General features: G+C 42.6%; 2 protein-coding genes and 1 long non-coding RNA gene across 6 annotated transcripts; 2 read left to right on the top strand and 1 right to left on the bottom strand.

The window, feature by feature from the left end:
* Positions 1-225: 225 nt before the first annotated feature.
* On the top strand, positions 226-5,819 carry dhrs7b (dehydrogenase/reductase (SDR family) member 7B). 3 transcript variants are annotated; one of them, XM_041061752.1, is made up of 7 exons: positions 226-345; positions 1,573-1,769; positions 1,946-2,064; positions 2,358-2,568; positions 2,793-2,885; positions 2,992-3,144; positions 3,573-5,819. In XM_041061752.1, exons 2-7 carry the CDS (start codon positions 1,616-1,618, stop codon positions 3,776-3,778), a joined length of 936 nt encoding a protein of 311 aa, XP_040917686.1. In that variant the 5' UTR covers positions 226-345; positions 1,573-1,615; the 3' UTR covers positions 3,779-5,819. The 3 variants fall into 3 exon arrangements, with proteins under 3 accessions (XP_040917686.1, XP_040917687.1, XP_040917684.1); XM_041061753.1 differs by having other exon boundaries at positions 273-345; positions 1,580-1,769; XM_041061750.1 differs by lacking the exon at positions 226-345 and adding an exon at positions 748-786 and having other exon boundaries at positions 1,580-1,769.
* Positions 5,820-5,965: 146 nt separating this feature from the next.
* On the bottom strand, positions 5,966-19,771 carry cramp1 (cramped chromatin regulator homolog 1). 2 transcript variants are annotated; one of them, XM_041061749.1, is made up of 20 exons: positions 19,676-19,771; positions 17,525-17,898; positions 15,417-15,619; positions 15,092-15,245; positions 14,356-14,439; positions 14,119-14,167; positions 13,788-13,873; positions 12,925-13,048; positions 12,252-12,333; positions 11,139-12,101; positions 10,850-11,027; positions 10,513-10,685; positions 10,329-10,403; positions 10,105-10,186; positions 9,739-9,849; positions 8,531-8,688; positions 8,157-8,343; positions 7,707-7,874; positions 7,292-7,437; positions 5,966-7,038 (listed from the first exon to the last, which is right to left on the bottom strand). In XM_041061749.1, the coding sequence occupies exons 2-20, from the start codon at positions 17,895-17,897 to the stop codon at positions 6,925-6,927; spliced, it is 3,510 nt and encodes a 1,169-aa protein (XP_040917683.1). In that variant the 5' UTR covers position 17,898; positions 19,676-19,771; the 3' UTR covers positions 5,966-6,924. The 2 variants fall into 2 exon arrangements, with proteins under 2 accessions (XP_040917683.1, XP_040917682.1); XM_041061748.1 differs by lacking the exon at positions 19,676-19,771 and adding an exon at positions 18,281-18,418.
* On the top strand, positions 12,115-17,530 carry LOC121197965. The gene is made up of 3 exons (XR_005896303.1): positions 12,115-12,395; positions 15,518-15,653; positions 17,312-17,530. It is a non-coding gene; the product is annotated as an uncharacterized LOC121197965 (long non-coding RNA).
* Positions 19,772-20,520: the final 749 nt, after the last annotated feature.

Consider the following 20,520-nt stretch of genomic DNA (forward strand, 5'->3'; position numbering starts at 1 on the left):
CTTGAGAAGGAAAGTCTTGCCTCGTTTCAAGTTAAAAATAAAGCTCTGTACGTTAATTTGCCTGCTAATGTTCCACCTCACAAAATCCAGACCAGACAACTTGCAGCAAAGACAGCAAAGAATTTGTATCTGAGGCAAACTTGACATGGGCTCAATCATGAGCCCATTTGTGCTTGTTACTTTCTAACCGAAACTTCAACTCCCACAATTCCTAGCGGTGAACAGCCGGTAGCCCATTAAGAAGCACTCACGCTGGTATCCGGTCGTGTGTCCTTTCAGACAAGCCTGGAACAGCCCCTGTCACCGACCCACGCTGCTGTTTTGTACAGCAGGGCAATAACTCAGGTGAGCCCCGACTTTAAACGAACACTTGTGTTTGAGATAGTGGTTTATCACACTATGGAAGCTAGCTAACGTTAGCATTAGCGTCAGAGTAAGACTGTTAGCCTGCCTGTGCAGCGCAAAGCCAATGCTGAACTCACGGTGTTTTGTTATGTGTGTCTATTTAACCTGTTTCATATGTTGTGCGATGGTGGAAGGTGAAAGTGCACATTTTAATTAACACAAAGCTGGTATGCGTCACTAAATGTGAGAATTTAAGCTTTTAACTAACAAATGTTTTTTTTATTTTCAACGTGGTTTCAAACAACAGGAGGGGAAACCTGTCTCAGTTGTTCCAGTGATTTTGAGGAAAATAGCCCTTTCCTCGTTAATATGTCGATTTATGCACTAAAAGCGTCCCACAGCAAAGACAAATCAGATGATCTAATCTGGGAAAACTGTGGTGTAAGTTCATGTCATATCGGATGATTGAGTCACTGTGTTCACATTTAGGAGTATGCACAGCTGCACAGAAGAGCAATGTAAAGCACACACTCAAGAAAAACTTGACTAACATTTTATTCCCTGTGTATTCTTGAGTTCATTTCAATTTTAGTTTACTCCTTTACAAGAAATTTCTGATACTTCTTTGCTAAGTTTTTGTCATTTTGTCTGAGTGTGTGTGCATGCTCTTTATATGTTAGCACTTCCTAGTCTCTGTTGCTATGCTGGTTGTTTGTGTTGTGCTTTGGAAAACAGGACAAGTGGAAGGGCTTAACTAAATTATCTGGACTTTCGGTGCACTTATCTACTTGGTCTCTGTGCACTGTGTATTATTGAATAGGTTTAGTCCTGAGTACTTGTGTCAAGGTCTCCTGCTGTACTGAAGCTTTTGTGTTGCCCCTCACGTGTAAGTCACTTTAGATAAAAGCATCTGCCAAATGAATAAATGTAAATGTAATGGTGTTTGTAAACTAAAGAGCAGGGCTGCAACAAGCAGTTGTTTTCATTTTGAAGTAAAATATACATTATTTTTGAAATGTAAATCTTTCGGCCTGTAAACTGTGGAAAATAATGAAAAATCATTGTCATTTAATTTACTTAATAATTAATAATAATTTAATAATTTTTAAACAGACCTTTGTCAGTGATTTCTCTGTGCAAGAGCCATAGATTTAAATGTTGTAATGTTTCGAATCAACCATTGCAGTTGGGGAAAAACTGTTCCTGACTAAGTGTTTTGAACTTCAGTCCGCAGGTAGCACGTTTGACGCAGGGAGGGGTATTGTGAACCATGGAGCGTGTCATGGGAGGAGGAATGCTGCCACTGGTTTTAGCAAGCGCAGGGGTCTTGCTGTTGTACCGGATACTTGTCCGCCTTAGATCAGGAGCTGCTCTGCAGGATGCTGTAGTGGTCATCACAGGGGCCAGCTCTGGACTGGGGAAAGGTTGGCCTCCTCCTTTCTTTCCCACTTCAGCTTACATATGCTTTCTACAAATCAATCCACAATGATTTACAGCAGTTCATTTCAGTTGGGCAGTAGTGAGATAATTTACAGTAGCATATTTCGTGGTTGTGTTTCAAGTGCTAGCGTGAACAAGAGGTGTGTTTTCTGTGTTGTAGAGTGTGCACAGGTCTTCCACGCTGCAGGTGCACGGCTTGTGCTGTGTGGTCGAGATGCAGGCCGTCTGCAGCAGGTGGTTCAGGAGCTTACAGCAAGTTCAGCAGCCACACAGTGGCAGGTGCGTACACTGAAAATGAAACAATTAGCTAGCTTCTAGACAGAAGAAGACATTTAGTGGTGTCTGTTACAGCCTATTTTCTAAAATCAAAGTCACATTTTTTTACAGTCCTGAATTATTACTATAATCACTCCTTTGTTTCTGAGAACCCACCACTAATCTTCATGAAAAGAGAAATAATCTTAAGAAAAGATAAGAAAAAAATACATTTCGACCATTATTTAAAACATAATTATAAGAATTATACAATGACAGCTTGAATACTGAACCATCCTGTTTTGCTCAACTACCAGACCTACACCCCCAGCACTGTCGTCTTCGACCTGGCTGACACGGACACAGTGGACAGAGCTGCAGAGGAGATCCTGAATTGTTATGGACAAGTGGATGTCCTCGTCAATAATGCCGGAATCAGTTACCGTGGCAACATACTGGACACTCATCTTTCAGTTCAGCGGGATGTTATGGAAACAAATTACTTTGGACCGATTGCTCTTACTCAGGGTTAGTGAGGAGCACAACCTGGAGCTGAGCTTTTGTAGCTTTTGGTTTCCAGAGCTGAGTCTTGATGTAGCTTGATAGTGTCACAGCTCTCAGGTGATGTGTCTGTTGCTTTGATAAGGAAGGGATATTATCAGATTTTCTTAGAGACGAGGTATAGAGAGTCCTGCACAATATTTTACTTTTGTCAGTATTTTTTCTGCTCACTCATTCTTCTCCCTTCACAGCTCTCCTGCCCTCCATGGTTCGCCGGCGTAGCGGCCACATCGTGGTCATTAGCAGTGTCCAGGGCAAGATAGCGATTCCTTACAGATCGGCTTGTAAGTTGCCTTTACCTGTTCAGTTTCAATGAACAAATACTTGAGCAGCTTTTCAATCTGGGATGGGAAATGAAGCAGGGCTCTGGTTTGTCCACACTGTGTCCAGACGCAGCCTCGAAGCACGCCACCCAGGCCTACTTCGACTGCTTACGGGCAGAGATCGAGCGCTACGGGATTCTAGTGACCGTGATCAGCCCTGGGTACATCCGAACCAACCTGTCTCTCAACGCTGTCACAGGGGACGGCTCTAAGTATGGAGGTGAGGCAATGAAAGCTTTTTACAGGAAAGACAAGAGAATATCAGTTTGTGTGAAATTGTCGATCATAACAGAGACTCGCTAAAGGTGGTGTGAATATGTGTGGATTTATTCTTTCCACATTTCTAATGATGCCATTTGCTTGATAATCTGTCTGAATGGGCTTCTACTGTTTCCTCCTTTGCAATACATTAAAAAAATTGACATTTCATAGACCCAATTATAAAAACAATAAACATTTGTGATATTTGCATCAGTGTATTAGTGTGAGTAGCATGTATGTTTATCTTATTGTTCTGGTAGGTTCTCACACTGCAGCACATCACTGACAGCAATGGTAGTGTTGTTTGTGTCAGTTTGTAAGATACTACTGAAGTAACTCCAGGTGTCACTGATGCATCGTTTCTTATTTGTGCAACGCTGCTTTCAGTTTTGGATAAAACCACAGCTATGGGCCGGGATCCCAGGGACGTGGCTCAGGCGGTTCTGAAGGCTGTCCGTCACAGGAGCAAAGATGTTGTTTTAGCGGGACCTCTGCCCACCGTGGCCATCTACCTGCGCACACTGTGGCCCGCGCTCTTCTTCAAACTCATGTCTTCTCGCGCTCGCAAGGAGCAGAAACCGAAAGACGAATGAGGGCTGACGGAGCGGCAGGTGAGGGGGACCAGCGGATCACCAGCCCAGTTCAAGTCATGTGGAACAAAACGTGAAACTGACTGCTCTTCATGGACAGGAGATGTGAACAGATGCAGCTCTTCAGTAACATTGTTACTAATACAGCATCTGAAACAAACCATAAACCTGCAGTCGCTGTACATTGTAACAGGACCTATGGTGAGTGTTTTTTTTTCTTTCATAGTTTTTGTTGACTAGACCAGACTGTTGTTCAGCTATTTCATTTATTTTAATTAACTTTGAGCTCAGAATCGCTGCTTAAAAGTGGACCTGTAAATCTATTACAGTACAGCACAGACAAAAACATCCTTAAAAGCCTGCAGCATCACATTTTAATGACTGAAAAAGAGAGAGATGGGATTTAATATGTAAACATCACACTGTACCACTAGTCTTCTGATGCCAACTGTACAAACAAGTGTAACAATGCAGGATATGATGAAGGTATCCTGTGTGTGTTTTTTTTTTTTTTTTGGTAAATCAACCAAAAACAGCAGTTTTAGTCTACTTACAAACCCATACTATACTTAGAAAGGCACAGTTACAACAATCTTGTCTTCATTAGAGACGTGGTATAGCACCTGATATGTTGTTTCTGGGTCATCTGTACCATATGGCATACTGAACACCGCTCCTGAAAATGGCTCATAACAAAGTGATTTCAATACACGTAAAGGAAGGAAATGCTGCTTATCTGCCCAGAAAAAGAACTGCAGAGCCAAGTGTTTTTTTTTTTGTTTTTTTTAAAGGGGTCAGTTTGATTTCCTGTTTGACTCATACACTTCTTGACAAATGTTTTACCACTTTGTCAGTTCAGATGAGCAGCATCACAAACCCCCACCCTATTTTTCTGTCCTGTATATTCCCGTAGAGTTAATTAAATGAGTTGTTGTATTGTTTTGATGGGTGACAATTTATTTTCTTTGTTGGGGACAGTCTGGGATCAGCAGAGAAACCATTCAGCCGTCTCTGGAAAGGATGACAAACCTTAAACTGCTGATTAAAAACCCAGAGGGCTCATACTCTAAATGTACAAGTTTGCATTTGAATTGGTTTCACCTCACAATAAATACAAGAAACAACAAGCCGATTTTATAACTATCTTTATACACAGAATAAAAACACCTTTTACAAACTGAAAATTTTAAACAACAGGTTTTTCCTTTTTAGATGTCATCTTAATATTAAGTTAAACAGAAAACACTTTTTTTCTGAAATGTTAATAAATAGTCCAAATAACAATTTACATTATGTTACAAAAGCGCAGTGAATACTGGAATTGCCATTTGTACAAATACATCCTTCAACAGAAAAAAAAAACATGCCAGATTCAAAGACAAAACCTGCTGTTTATTCCTTATTAATGATCATCTTCATTGTTTCTTTTCTAGTGTGAGAAGATGAAGCCTTATCAGATGTCTTTCACGAACGAATAAACACCACAACAGCTTTTACACTGTAGAGTCAAATCTCCCCCAAGGTGCTTGAAGGAGACCAACATTTTAAATCCCATTTGTGGAATGACAACAAGCGCTCTCCTACGATTTACACTCACAGAGATGAAGTCGAACGTGTTGATGAGACAAGATGTTTACAATACCGCATATTGATGATGCTGGTTAATTAAAATTCGGAGAACATCTGAATGCAGTGAGTCTGGACTTGGTGTAGTCCCCATGAGCCAGAGTGAAACTTTGTGGCTAAAGCAAGCAAATCGACTTGAAAGCATGTTTACCTTTAACGTCATCACATACAGAGCAGGCTCAGGTCAAAGGGATGGTCAAATGTTTAGAAGCCAATGATGTTGACATTAGCCATAGTGTTCAGTATCGATATTAATCAATGGGCAATTAATGTTTTTGACACAACCAATTTGCGCATTTTGCTAGTGATTAAAAAAGGACTGCAAGACTTACACCAAAAAAAAAAAAAAAAACTTAAGTGGAGTGTCAGCTATGGCTTTAGTGTTTGATTTAATTACATACTCCTTACTGCTCACTCTTGTGGAGTTCCACCGGAGTGTAAAAATACTAACTAAACATACACAGGTACCCGAGACATTTTAAATTTAAAATGAATCAAATTTAAAATGAACACCTAGTTGGTCATATTATAGGCAAAAGAGCAATGTTGTTATTTTCTCTGTATTTGAGTCCAAAGACTCATTTATTGTGACAAGGTTATTCAAAATTAGACCAAAATTAAATGTCTGGGTATACCATCAACATGTCAAAATGACAAAACGGCAACTGAAAAGATAAAAAAGTATATAGGAGAATGAAGCTGATATCTGGAGAGCTACCACCAAATGTTGTCAAACAACAAAAGCTGCCATTTTGCATGTAACTGTAAGAAAAGAACCTGATTCCAAACACACATGGCAGGCTATGTTCCTAAGTTTCAACCAATAAAATCTGAACTGATAGAGATGAAGAGCACATGAAATTGAGGGCAGGAGCAAAGGATTTTACTTCTGCATGTCCTGCTGTGATGTGCTCCACTTTTGCAACTGAGGCCTCTGTAACAACTGAAGAGACCGTGTGAAGTATCTCACCAGATTCAGCCTCTTTCTCACTGCCACTACTTTCAAAATCCTCTTCCAGCAGCTGTTTGCCACAGGCTGGGATATGAACTGCACATTTTGGAGGATTTACACATTTTGGGGGTCGATCTGAGAGTAGAAGACACACACGCACACACACACGCACACACACACACACAGAAAGAGCAGGAAGAGACATAAAAGATCAGTGAAAATAGTTTGTTCAGATATGGCATAGTATTTTCCTGTACATGAGGTTGTGTTTTGTAAACGCATTTGTTTTTCTAAAGTGTTTGTTTTTAAAGGGAATTTCACCTTAAAGAACAGTTCAGTGACACCAACACGCTTTGAACAATGGTCAATGTTCACCGTTATTATTGCACTTTTACAAAGAGGGCAGGGATGGCTTTTAGGGGTAGGTCTTTCTGCACAGCTGTCTTTTCTTCAGTGGAGAGGCAACAGCCGGCCAACAGTCTAGACGCTGAGGAGAGACCCATCCTCCGGTCACTCAGAGACTCATGTCTTCCAGATGGCAGTGGTTCGGAGGGGCAACGTTCTCTCTTCCTCAGGGCGGCGGGATGGAAGGCTCGGTCACAGCCAGCTCCTGAGCCAGGTCATTGAAGCGGGCGATGTAGTCCACGCTGCTTTCACTCATCATGCAAGCAAGCTGAGAGTCCATCTGCAAACACAAACCAAGGCAGCAGGTAAAGATAAAAATCTATTTTGAGCAGCAACATCTAGAATTGAAGGTTTACACTAGTGTTTCCCATACATTGATTTACTTGTGGCAGCTCACCACAATATCAACACTGACCACCACAAAACTGCTTTTCCATTTTATTACTGTTTCAAATGGGTAAAATGTGCTCAGTCAACTCACACAAAAATTCTCTCCCCTTATATACCTCTTAATTTTATAGAGCTCAACTTACCTCTGCCACATCAGGAAGGCCACGGGACTGAAAGGAATCATGGGAGTTGCAGTCCAGGAGGCTAGGACCAAGCAAAGCTGTGCCACTGGAGGGGCCAGTGGGGGTTAGGGTGGTCCGTTTGCCCTTATCAGGAGAAACCATGCTGGCTGGAAGGAAATAAAGAAAAACAGAGACCATGAACAGATGGGACAACTCAATGTACAAGGACAATGTACAAGGTAATGAATCAGTGTTATTGTACATCAATATGAATGAATGTTTGAAAGGATCAAAAGTTCTTGGTGAAGGTTTATTCAAAATAAAATGTGTTGCATTAAGGATGTTTTTATTAATTTGCCTGACATTTGCCAAAAAGAATAATAATAACAGATAATATCTGTTTGTGCATGTCTGTTTAATAGAGAAAAAGACCTACAGAGAAGGCATCCCAATGTGGAGTCAGATGAGTCGCTGGGGTACCACTGGGGGTCATGGCTGGGTGATGGGATCCAGCCTCGGGACGGGCTGACTGAGGGAGACGAGGTCAACAGTTTGGAGCCATCACTGTTGCTCAGCTTGGCTGGAGAGAGAGCTGCCTCCTCACCTGCTCGAGGAGAGACCAACAGTTGTCCGCTTACACACAACATGCTCAATGAGCCTGACAGGTGGGAAATTAAGTTGGTTGATAGTCAACATATTTTTTCTTCCACGGAAAACTTCAAATACTTTCAAACTCCTCATGAGAAGATAAAACCAAACTCTGTCAGTGGGGACTGCAACATGTTTCTGACCTGTTGTCACTTTCCATTTCAATTAAAAAAAAAAAAAAAAAAGTACCCTACATAGATGTCTGCATGTAGGCTTTAAAACATGCAAAAACACACACCATAGTGGGCAGAGTTGATGGCGAGCTCGATGATGGAGTCACTGATGTGTGTTTGAGGTTCTCCGGGGGCTAGAGCCTCTTCAGGGGGGCCAGGCAGAGAGATGTCCAGGAGTGAGGCTACGCTGGGTGGGGAGAGGAGTGAATCTCCACCACTGGTCACTCCAGGAGACGGTGGAGGTAAACCATTCTGTGGGAAAAACAAGCTGCATACTTAATGGGGCTGCTAAGCTCTCCATTTAAGGAATTTTCAGTACAACACAGATGCATTTCTGAATTTACTGTTGGTTTCCATTAAGATAAAATGAATCTTAATTTTAACACTAGGTGAGGCAATGCTCCTAGTTTGTATTATTTTGTGTATGTGTGCTTCTGACCTCTGGGGCATTTTGCTGGAGGAGTTGAGACTCTGGTTCAGCACCAGCAATAGGTGTGGTGGCGAGCAGAGTGCTGTTGTCAACAGTGGGAGAATCCGGCTCCCGACAGGGACTGCCAGGGATGATGCCCGCAGACTTGGCTGCCAGGTCAATGGCACCTGAAAGAGTAGACACAGTTGAAAAACACAAAGGATTTGTCGCCTCTGCACATACCCGATAAGTATTAACAGCAGGTGAGACCACAATGTGATTTAACATTTCAGCAATTAAACTCAACAACAATTTGAATATGAAAATTGAAAGCAGGGGCGATGGAAAAAAAAAAGCTCTTCGTTTCAGAGAATTTTCCTGAAAGAATGTTCTTTTTGTCTATTTATCCCTGCACAAAGGAGGACTTGTTCAAAACCACACTGACTGTCACAGATCATGTGGGAGCAAAGAAGCCAATCACTTTTCATATATTTTGAAAATAGGGCTCAATTTAGCATTAGAATCAAGAGAACCCAGGGAACAGTTTATCATATTAAAGGAGAAAAAAAAATCCAAAAGCTTGAATGAAAGAAAAGTTGTTAACCAGGACCCTAGGAGATGGATTACCAACTTTAAGTGGAGAGGGTGACTTCTAATTAAGCTGTAAACTCTTTTAAGTGGTTTTATTCTGTTGTGTATGTAGTCTTCCTGTTTTGCTGTGTTATGTAATATCTGTGTTTGAAATCCTTTAAAAAGGAAAATTTCCAAATGAGGAAAAAGTGTGTGTATGTGTGCTATTTTTATTTATTCTATGCGTTTTGGCCTTTTGTCCACATGCAAACTGGGTCACTTAAAAAAAAAAAAAAAAAAACTTTTTCAAACACCCTCCAGAGTTTTTGAATTGTGCCAGTGCGCGCACCGTTATCTTCTTTGTTTACATGATTTGTTTACACATAAATGTACAGTTACTCAGTTACTACAGTTACTGAGCAACAGTGGCATCGGATTATGCAAACTAACTTTTCTTTCAGGCTTCTGATTGGCTTATACAGCTTTATAGTTAGGTTTACAGTGTTGCCTATTGGTTTGGCGTGCTCTCGACAGTTCTTGACAGATTGTTTTTGCATTGGCTGTGTGGACAGCATTTTTTTTCAAGAACAAAGGAAACCCCCCCATTTGACTAAATACTCGTGTACATTTAACAGAGTTTAAATCAAACATAAAAAAACAGTACATACTGGAGAGCTGCCTGCCTGCTGCAGAGCTGGGTGCTGAAGGGGAAACTTTAGAAATGAGGGGGCGGGGGGAAGGAGCCAAGCGAGTATGGATTGGCCGGAAGGATCCGGTTCCTGAGGGAAGAAACAGGAAGTGAGAGACCGAGAGATTAGCAGAGTTCTTGTTCAAAGAGAGTAATGATATTTAGTTATGCAGAGCTGAGCGTATTACCAACATAAACACATTAATAAGCCTTTTCAAGGGTTTATGGACAAAAACAAAAGTTTTACTCTGCACTAAGAGAAAAGTATAATAATTTCCTTTTAGTATTAAACATTTCCAGCCTCTGACAACATGTTATTATTGCAGGATCCTGATCTGAAGGTTACCTGTGGCAGAGGAGTTGGAAAGGATGGAGAAGGAGCAGACATGCTGAGGAGTGTCTCCTGTAGTTCGGGGCAGCAGTGTTCGCTGTGGACAAGACAAAAACCACTTTTTAGCCCATTGTGACCCAGCAACAGGTAGGAGGTGCACAATTAAGACATTAAGAGTACAAACCAACCGAGATGGTGTTCACTTCAATGAGTAAAATACCTATCTGTTGCTCTCTTACCTGAACTACAAGTGGTTTCCGAAGTTGCCTGTTCCGAGGTTTTCTCTGTCTAGAGAGGAAAAGATCTGACTGCATCTACAAGGAAAAGAATGCATATTAATATTTGTGCATATTCATGTGGACAATATACAAGTGTGGTCTTTGTACTCTTGGTGGAAAAAAATAATGCCTTGTTCTGTCTTACACTGATTGAGTCTAGCTGCTGTCTGAAGGCTAACTCAGCCTCCTTGTTGGGGGAGAACATTCTGTTGTGGCGTGAGCTGTTGGGGGGCAGCGTGGTGGGTACTGCGAACACACCGCCCTCCGAGTCACTGCTGGCTGTCGACCCGAGCAGAGAGCGGGGAAGGTTGCGTCCACCTGAAAAGAGGATTTGAGAATAATGTTTAATGCCACTGAACAGCCTCTGGGAGAATACGGTTCACTAAGTAAATATCAAAACAATCACCTATGATATTTAGTATATCATGTATTTAGTGTCTGTAGCTTTGGCTATAAAGAATGGAAGAGAGTCCAACAAATACCTGAGGCTCCAGCGTTTGCCAGGTGTAGCCTGGCCCCTCGGACAGAGGCCTGCTGCCGGCCACAGCTGGGGCTGCGAACACCAGCTATGGCCCCCTTTCCTGGAGGTGTGAGGGCCTGGTTTTGCTCCTCCTGGTGCGATTTGAGTGGTGATGTGGCTGTAGAGCACAGCTCTGGAGCCTGAAGGGAAGGACACATTAATGACATCTATTTGACATGTACAGTTCTAAATAATACAGTTTAAAGTATCTGGCAACTGCCAACAACACCGTGACGAGTAACATTAATTACCAAAGGCTTAGGGTTGACTTCAGTGGCAACCAGCCTGAGCAGGCAACGCAAAACTCGGTGCGTCCTGTTAAGCTTGGCCTGTGCCAAGGTTTGTCCGTTTTCTTGAGCGTTGGAAGGAGCTGCGACGGGCTGCCACTCATACTCCAGCTGCAGTTTGCCAGGCTTCCCAAACATCAGGTAGAGCTCAGCCAAGGTGACGTTCTCTGCGTCACGGGCACTCCAGCCCTCCTCTCTGATCTGCTCAACGGTCCGCTCTTTGGCTGCAGGTGCAGAGCCTTGCGACACTCCCTCCTCTGAGCCAGCCATCGGAGGTTTTGCTGGAGGAGTCTGATTGGCTTCTGGGGAAGAGGTGCTGGTGTTCTGCTCCTCTTTGCACTGCTCCGATGAGCTCTCTACACCGCTACACACCTTCTCCGTGCTTTTGATCACCGCTAATCCACCACTGGCCTCCCCGCCAGAACAGGTCTTGGCCCCCTCAGAGGTTCCCAGCCCAGTTCCCTCCTCTCTGGGAGCCACAGTCGGCTGAGAGGAAGCAGGAACAGAAACAGACAGAGGTCTCTTCTCCTCCACCTTTGCAGAACTCTCTGGTGAAGGTTCAGGGTTAGGGGGCTCAGTTCGACGAGTATCACCCAGTACAGTCACTGAAGCACTACCAGCAGCAGCTGCTGCTGCTGCAGCGCTTCCCCGTCCAGATTTGGTACTAGTCCGAGGGGGAGGAGCCGTGTGGATGCCCAGGATCTGGGCAGCTGGCAATTCCTTAGCGTTAGACCGGTTCTTGCCACTCTCTAGCCAGTGTACAGTGCAGGAGGCCTTGGAGTGAACCACACGTGCCACACCAGGCAGTGTGGTCAAGTTGGTGCTCTCAGCCGGGAAAAGAAAAAGCTCATCTGTTTGGGATTTGCTAGGAGAGGCTGTGCTGGACTGACTACCCTCTAGAGCCTCTCTCTCCATGAGACTCTTAAGCTGAAACATCCGTGTTAAGGACTCAAACATAACTAGAGAGAAGAAGTGGGTATGTCCCAGAATTTTTATAGCTGAAACACAAAGCTGAATCTCAAATTCACACAATCATGATGATATGGTGCAACTTGTTGAAATTGTGTTAAAGGATACAATGCGCTGATCCTGGTACGCCCACTTCTGTTTCAGATACTCAATGAGGCTGGAAACTTTCCTGTGAAGTTCCACCACCATCCTGGGTTGCAAAAGATGAAAAGAAAGAGTTTGCCAATAGCTGCTGATTCACAACCGGCTGTGGTAAGACGATGCATAACAGCACTGGACTGGGTAATTTAGGTTAAACATTCACATATAAGAATATAAATTAATTTCAGTCATTGATCAGGGCAGGGTTTTGGCTGTGTTTGTCCATGTATAATTTAGCCATTAACTACAACTATACTCAACATACTTCACATTTAAGCTGACCATTATCCAGAATAGACATATATGTTTTTTTAAATAGATTTTTATGAGTCAGTCTTATGTTATAGTCTTGTGGTGCTTTAGCAAACAGGCACCATTTTCAAAACTGCTTGATGATGCATTAATGCAAACTGGGATTCATTTGCCAAAATGCTTTGCATTATTGAGCTGTGCTGTTGGAAAATTGATCCTGAAAACAACTGCAAACATGGATGTTTGTAAATTTGTCTTCACAAAGTAAACGACTCAAATTTCATACATCGGTGCTTTCTGAAGGCGCCAACAGGGAGTTTTCAAAACAGCTTCTGATTGCAGCAGTGTTATGACTCCACTCAGGTATTAGTTCGTGAGTAAGTCTGACCTGAGGCGAGGGTTGTGGGCTAGACTCTGAACACGGGCCCAGGAGTGGTTACTGCGAGGCTGGAGCTCCACCGCTACCTTCAGGGGTAGACGCACTGGCTTCTGGTCCTCCTCATCACTCACTCCTGCAGAGACATAAAGACACAGTGAGACTGACTGAGACACAAAAAAATTCTTTTCTGGGACAAGGTCAGGTGTTTTTTAAAGAGCAAGTGCAGGTGTCCAGCCAGGGGGATTTTGTAAAAGTATGCAATCATCAAAAATCGAAAACTTAGCAGACAAAAATACCACTAACTACTAAACCTCAAGAGCACTAAAACGCTACATGAACAATAGAACACAGTGCAATTGCTGAAAACTTAAGTATTCTCTCTTGCAAACTTTCATGCTTAATGGATTAGCAGGCAATGAAAAGCCTGGAACCAAACTCAGTACTACTGAGGAGGAAACGAACAAACCAGAATGAGGCTGTTTGCCAAGGTTTTCTTGCTAAGCACTGATGCACCAATGAAAATAAAGGCCGGCTACTTGAGAGAGATGGCAGATGCGAGCAGTGGGTTTCTGATTTTCCATCCTTGATTAAAGGAAATTATTTCTTTAAGTTTGGATGATGTTGAAAACAGAGGGGTCGATGACAGCCAGCCAGACGCCATCATCTCCCTCCTGCTCCTCCTCCTCACTTTTCTCCCACCGGGTTACCATGGAAACGCCACTAGCCCACACGCTGCCATTGTTATTGCCAAAAAAACCCCGCCCCCACAAACCCTGTGCCTAACCATCGCCACGGTTTGTATTCTCAGCCCTGATGTTTGTTTACTCTGCATGTATAGTATGTGTTGGGTCTCTGTGCATGCACACGCTCACCATCAGGGTCACAAAGTTTCTTCAGTGCACGGCACATGGGTGCTTTGATTCGTAAGTTCCTCCCTTTAAAGCGCACAGTAGTGGCCCTGGTCAAACAGACAGAGGAGCAGAGATCTTTTTCACTTTTCATGTATTTGATATACGTCATCATAACCTCAAACTGGTTTAATGTCTTATACTGAGCTTATCTGGGTTTTTGTTAATGCGACATAGCACTTAAAAATCAAAGACTGCATGTTGACAAGCCCAGATATGCATTTACAAAGACCCTTTGTGTCACTTAACATAAAAAAGTGTGCTGTGCATTTCATCAATTTTACTACCGACTTACCCTTGCTGGATGAGTTCGTTCAGCTTTGTCACGTTCTTATCATCCATTACTGTCAAAGACAAAACAAAAGCCAGAGAGCCGTTTACGACATCTCCCTGTAGGAGCAGCTGTCCCCCATGACTGGGAGCATGCAGGGTTTAATCACATCCCATGTGTCCCAGTCTAACAGCATGAAAAACGCTCACAAACAAACATTAAAAAGACACGCATTCATATATGTGTATGGCCTTCACTTACACCCTCCAACTTTTTTGCGGAGCTCAGCATAACAGATGAGGCTGTACAGTTCTTGAGAGGATTTCTTCAGCACTCGGGAGTATGCTGAGAAGGAAAGGAGGCACAGGTCACAACACTGCTGTAACCAGCGACGCAGGAGGCATGCGTATGCTGCATTAAGATAACATAGACTCTGAGAGCTTTTTGAAAGGGGCTCAAGCTTATCTGTTGGAGTTCTTTAACATATGTTTCTGGAGTGTCTAACAAGGTGCTACGTAAACATCAGTGTAGGAACTACTGAAAAAACTGACCTGTGATACACAGGCAGAAAGAAATTGATTCTCTTGATTGACACTATTTTGACAGCCAGTTATATATTTTTTCATCCATGATAGTGACTGTTGCAAGAGCCACTGTTAAAACAAATCCATAAGACCCGCCCTGACTCAACATGAACAAATTAAGATATCTGAACTGATAGATTAGATTTGACAGATTAGATTTGAACAGCTAGACAAACTCCTTGTATGAAATAAACCAAAACGACTCACCATTTGAGTATAAGAAAGTAAAGCCCCTTTCAACCCCCAGAACACCTACATCTGCCATGTTAAGTTTTCTGACAGCTCTAACAGAAGTATTGGATGTGGAGCTCCAGCTCTCAAAAATAAATAACTATTGTTCTACCCTCCAAATTTCAACAAGACTCTGTAAGGTCCCATCTGTTTTGGGGTGACAAAGTTGAACGGCAGCTCACCGTTGGCAAAGTCAATGTGTTTGGAGATCTTGTGCCAGGTGCGGTAGTAAAAGTGGCGGACCTGCTCCTTGTTCTTCACCATGTTAGCTGGCTTGCCTCTCTTCTTATACTTCATCGCAATGTTGTTGTGGATAGCCTCAAAATCCTTCCCATGCTGGAGACAAGAACAGTAGAAGAGAGTATAAGATGTCAATATATATAAGTGTCCTATGATGCATAACATAAACATAAATGCCAACAATTTAAGTAAAAGCTTGTGCTACATAAGGTAGTGTGCATTTACTGTAAAACTATATGTTAATGACTATTTGGTTACCCCCTATACCTCATAGAGCCCCTCAAAGAAGCTGTTTTTGTCTTCTGTGCTCCAAGACTCCCATTGTCGACGGGCCCTTTTCTGGTTACCAGCTTGCTCCTCCTTTTCAGCAGACCCCTGGCCCTTGGAGGCCTTGGACACTCCCCCTGTGGAGCCAGCCAAAGGGCCCGACTGTCCCACTGCCCCCTGGGAGGAAGAGCCATTCTCTGCGCCTGTAATACATAGAGACAAGGAGCCCACAAACCCGTAAGTAATGAAACATTTAGAGGAAAAACGCAACTTAAAAATATCAGAGTAAAAATGTAAGGATTGAGCCAAATGTTTTGGTTGACCGCGCTGGTTGTTTTCTATAGCATGGAAAAGAAAATACAGTTGTAGTTCAGAGGTGTGTGGTTTGGGAGATGTAAATTACATGCACACAAAGCCACCCACTGCCATTACAGTGCACAACCTGCAGAGCCCACCCCCCTCTGTGGTTCAGGTTTGGCAAGGAGGCAGGAAAAGCAATCAGTCCCTATGGCCAGGTCTACAGCACACAGGTCCAAAACCAACTCGTGGTGGGCTCCAATGGCCAAGCTTACCCCAGTACACAACACAATGCCAGGAGGCATTAACACAAACACTGAGGCAGTTGCTGTTGGAGGACTGCGCTTCGTTAAGGCAACTGTATTTTCAGCCAAAATGGGTGTTCACTTACAAATGCAAATGTGTGTGTGGCTCATAGGCACTAACCTAGATGTGTCTCCTTCAAAATAGATGCACACCAATATAGCATCATGTCAAGTAGGGCTTCCTTGGTCAACTGGTCAAAACTTGGGCAATGTAAATTTATTTGATAATACAGCCTTGGTCTCCTTCTCTTTTCCAACAACAACAAAAGAAATCCACCAGCAACATCCTGCGCATGTTTACGTCTGTCGAATTCAAGTCCAAATCATTTATAAAACAAGTTTTAAAGAAAGAAAAAACTGACATAACGTCACTGCAGAACAGCATAAAACCGCAACAAGCCAGGAATAATTTCAAACTAATTTTTCATGCAAATATAAAATCCTTCAGAAAGGAAGACACAGGTGTGAGTTTCAGTGACAGGTTAAACAGAAGCCACCTCATTTACTGTAAGCTTCAAATATACAGGAAATTAACACTCTCGCCCCACCCCACTGCCCCACCTTTCTGTGCCTCTTGTGAGACTGGTTGTATGGAGACACAAGCACCCAAAAGGAGGTGACTCATTTACATGGATACACTGAATCAGGCCACTATATCATTAGCATATATCATTATTTCGGATAAGTTATCAACGAAGGCAATCCTTCGGTGTTTAGTGTAAAATTCAGTAAAGCCAGAGAGCCTTAAGTCATCTCTAGTTTTATTTCATTGCTTAGATGCTCACTGTCAATTCAGCAATGACAGCTCCTGTAGGCTTCGGCAGATATCACTCACATTTCAAGTTAATACAGAACAGAGCATCAGCCAGATGATTTGCAAAAGAAAACCAGTAAACCACCAGAACAACTTGCAATGTGGAAAAAAAATTGAAATGAAAAAAGCAAATTGTAAATTAGCTGAATGACTGGATCAAAGAAATAACTGGATTAAACAGTAAAATCATTTTTTTTTCCTGAAAAAAAAACACAAAAAAATATTATGTGCAAGCTACTCTCTGTCATAATGCGTTTCTTCTGTCCTGTTCTTATTTCCATGCAGAAATGCTTAAGTCTTAAACATGTGATTTATTTCTCCTACTCTCAGTTAATAATGTCAGTCATAACAGCTCCCCTGTTTTTAAAGCTGTAAAGTCAAGTTTCCAAGAAACTGTGACTAAAAATAGTGAGATGACATCCTAATTGAAATTTAACTTCTGTTCTGTGCCTCTTCTCCTTTTCAAATAAATTACTTAGGATGGTGTTGCAACTGGGGCTGGAGCAGCCAGAAATCTACACAAGCACAACCCAGCCAGTGGCCCAGAGGGACTACACGGCAACAAAAACAGCATCACTTTAGCCACCACAGATTAACAACCGGTAAACACAGCGACACAGTCAAAACTGAGAGTGGACCCCCTGTTAATCCCTGCTAAACAAGCACTTCTCCCAGCTGGTCACCTTCAGTACCTTTCGATTTTGCGCCATGTCCATTGATGGTTGAGCCGATTGAATCCTTCCGGATCCGTTTACTCGGAGGTCGAACGCTTGATCGGAGAAAATGATGCTGGTCGTGACACGGAGGGGCGGGCTCCGCGGAGGTCTGGGGCTGCTGGGTCGAGCCTGGCCCGGTTCGGTTCGGCGGAGAGGCGGGGAGGACCGAGGCTGAACCGGGGCTGAGACCCGTGGCTGATGGATTAAGAATTTCCACTCCGTCGTCTCCCTTTGTACTGCGCTCCTCGCTCGCCTGCTCTCCGCTCTCCTCCTCGTCGCAACCTTCGGGCTTTCTGGACGGATTCCTCCTCCCATCGACACCGATCCCCTCCCTGGAGCCCGGTGTCATGCTGCCAAAACACATTCGGGGAAATTTTGTCACATTAGGAGCAAAGCGGTGTGCAAAATTAACTTCTAAAGACGACGTTCACTGTCTCTCAACATGGCCGCCGCTGTTTGTTTCAAATCCCCTCTCCAGTCCCGACAAAACAACACCAAATATATGCATTTATCGTCTTGAGATAAATTATATTCAACAACCAAAACAGTTCAGTAACTGGCGACAGTGTTTTACCAAGTGTCTTTCGGCTCTAATTGGCAATATTTTAGGTTGAATTTCAACTAAATTCAAATGCGAGCGCTTTTCAGTTTAGCGCCCTGCAGAAACGACAACGAAAACCCCTCGGTGCATTCGACCTCTAAATAAAGTGTTAATTTCAGAAATAATTTTACCCATTTTCGTACTCTTCGGTAGTAGGCGACGTCTTCTTTCTCTTCACCATGGATCCGACCGGTTAGATTGGCAATTAGTGATCAAATTGAGCATAATAAAACCAACACCGATCTCTCCGCTTTCTGCCCTCTCCTTGCTCCTGCTTCGACTGAGCTGAACTCTCTGCGCAGTTCAACTGTTTTCTATCAGCAACAACATTACTCAATGCTTCTTTGCAACAAGAAATAAAACTATAGAACCAGTGATGAATATAACACATTTACTACATGCGAAGAAGAATTTACTATGACACATGTCAGCTGAGCTCGTTTGAATTGATAAGTATAGATAGTTTTATTGACCAGTGTGCAAGTGGACTTTGCTTGTCACTACGTCACCATCGCCTGCATAAATGATGTCTGCAAAACAATTAATTTCATACACATCCTACATTTGTAAGCCTTCGAGACGGTACTCTATTTTCTAACATTATTATCACCTCATACGAATAATTAATCATACGTCAAAATCAGGACCAGGCATTCTGTGCCCGGTGTGCATCAAGACATTGTGTATTACAGTTATTTAAAAATGTGTTATTATGTGTAAACATCACAGAATTTATGATCATATGTTTAATGCATTATTATCCACTGATTTGTTTATTTCTCAGTAATCAGGATGTGGGCAGGTCACTGGGATGACAGCAGAAAACAGCACAAAACAAAGAAAGATTAATTTAGCAGCTTCAGCCTGAAAATGATGAGGGGTGTTCACCCCTCTTTCTCCACTCAGACACAGCTTTAACATCCCCGATCTGTGTCAACTAAACGCCAATTTTCAGACAAATTCAGCCTCAAAAGATAACTGATCTAACAACAGTGAAAGCTCGAAACTACTAGTTACTTTAGTTCATATACTTGCGCTCCTTAGGTCTTACATCTTCAAGCTACTGCAATATTGCTGGCCTGACTAAACCCAAATTTGGAGTGATTCAAACTATCGTCTCAGTATAACTTGAGGTTAATCTAAAATCATGCAGCATCATATCGAGATCTGTTACACAGAGTTATATTGTAGATCCCATCTACAATCTCACAGTCCTATCAGCTTAGTGGTTTTAGTAATCTATTCATTATTTGATTAGAAAGCGAACCCTATTTTAGAAGAGCGTTATTTATATTAACAGTTGCTGTTAAGTTAGTTATACTTTTATAGTGCGTTGTGTTGCATGTATACATGAGTCCATACATTCATAACGTGGTACCTAGCATGGCTGCTGTTAGCTAACGTTAACACTACGGCAGTCAAACAAGCCATATCGTTACAAAAACTGCTTGTAAAATCATCATTATTTTGTGCGAGCCCTCAATCAGTTTGTTGGATAGATACAGTTCTCAAAGTTTAGGAATTACCTGAAGTAGAAGCCTGTTGGTGGTATTCCCAATCAACACAGTCTAGCATCGCTAGCTGACGACAGCACTCCAGCCTTTTACCGATGACAGTTCCTGCGGATCGATTGTCCACGCGCTTTGGCACACCCACTACAACTCGAAAACAAAGCTTCTGATTGGTCCGAAATACACGAGGGCGACGGTTGAAATTTGATTGACAGAAAACTCCACCAATTGCTAGTGAAAGAGGCCCTGCGAAAGACCAATTGCCATTCTCTTCCTGTCATGCTGTATAAGTTTCCCGATATGTATTTTCAAAGTTCAAAACCAGTTATACTCTTCCATCATCTAACGTTTTTGGTAAATAATTATACTTTATTTCAACGAGATTAGATCAACGATGTGAGGTTTTTGGCGCTAGAAGTCCCGCCTATAAAGTGATTGACATTCTGATGATCAAATCAATAGGCGGGACTGAGAAGATGCACTTGAATTTTATTTTGGCGTATGCCGAAACTCACCCGGCTAAGGGGTATCAGAATGTGACATTTCTGACAGGCAACTAAACAGATTATAACGATAGCTACAACGCGCTAGATATAAAGCACATAAAATATGGCACAAAGGCATTTCATTTAACAGCATCCACCCTTTATTTTAGATCCTGTCTAAGACTCAGCCTAGGTTCCATTTGTTCCGGCCACACGCCCCGGCGAGCAAATCAAGCTTCATTTATCAACAGTGGAGCACGGGTGCAGTTGTTTAATTTCCCCTTGACAGACCAGAAAAGCGGAGTTTTCCGCTTTTTTGTCTCTCTTTTTTACACTACACACATGTATAAAGGATCACAACAGATGTTCAAATCT

Source organism: Toxotes jaculatrix, chromosome 18 (assembly GCF_017976425.1).
Source record: "Toxotes jaculatrix isolate fToxJac2 chromosome 18, fToxJac2.pri, whole genome shotgun sequence".
Classification (NCBI taxonomy): domain Eukaryota; kingdom Metazoa; phylum Chordata; class Actinopteri; family Toxotidae; genus Toxotes; species Toxotes jaculatrix.

Bases quoted from the DNA above. Each gene is read 5' to 3' on its own strand.
- dhrs7b (XM_041061752.1), top strand. From the start codon at position 1,616: ATGGAGCGTGTCATGGGAGGAGGAATGCTGCCACTGGTTTTAGCAAGC. The intron at 2,065-2,357 runs GTGCGTACACTG...CTCAACTACCAG, and splicing joins CAGCAGCCACACAGTGGCAG to ACCTACACCCCCAGCACTGT. The intron at 2,569-2,792 runs GTTAGTGAGGAG...CTCCCTTCACAG, and splicing joins ACCGATTGCTCTTACTCAGG to CTCTCCTGCCCTCCATGGTT.
- cramp1 (XM_041061748.1), bottom strand. From the start codon at position 18,330: ATGGTGAAGAGAAAGAAGACGTCGCCTACTACCGAAGAGTACGAAAAT. The intron at 13,874-14,118 runs GTAAGTCGGTAG...CTGTTTGACCAG, and splicing joins AACGAACTCATCCAGCAAGG to GGCCACTACTGTGCGCTTTA. The intron at 12,102-12,251 runs GTATCCTTTAAC...CGGATGTTTCAG, and splicing joins CGTACCAGGATCAGCGCATT to CTTAAGAGTCTCATGGAGAG.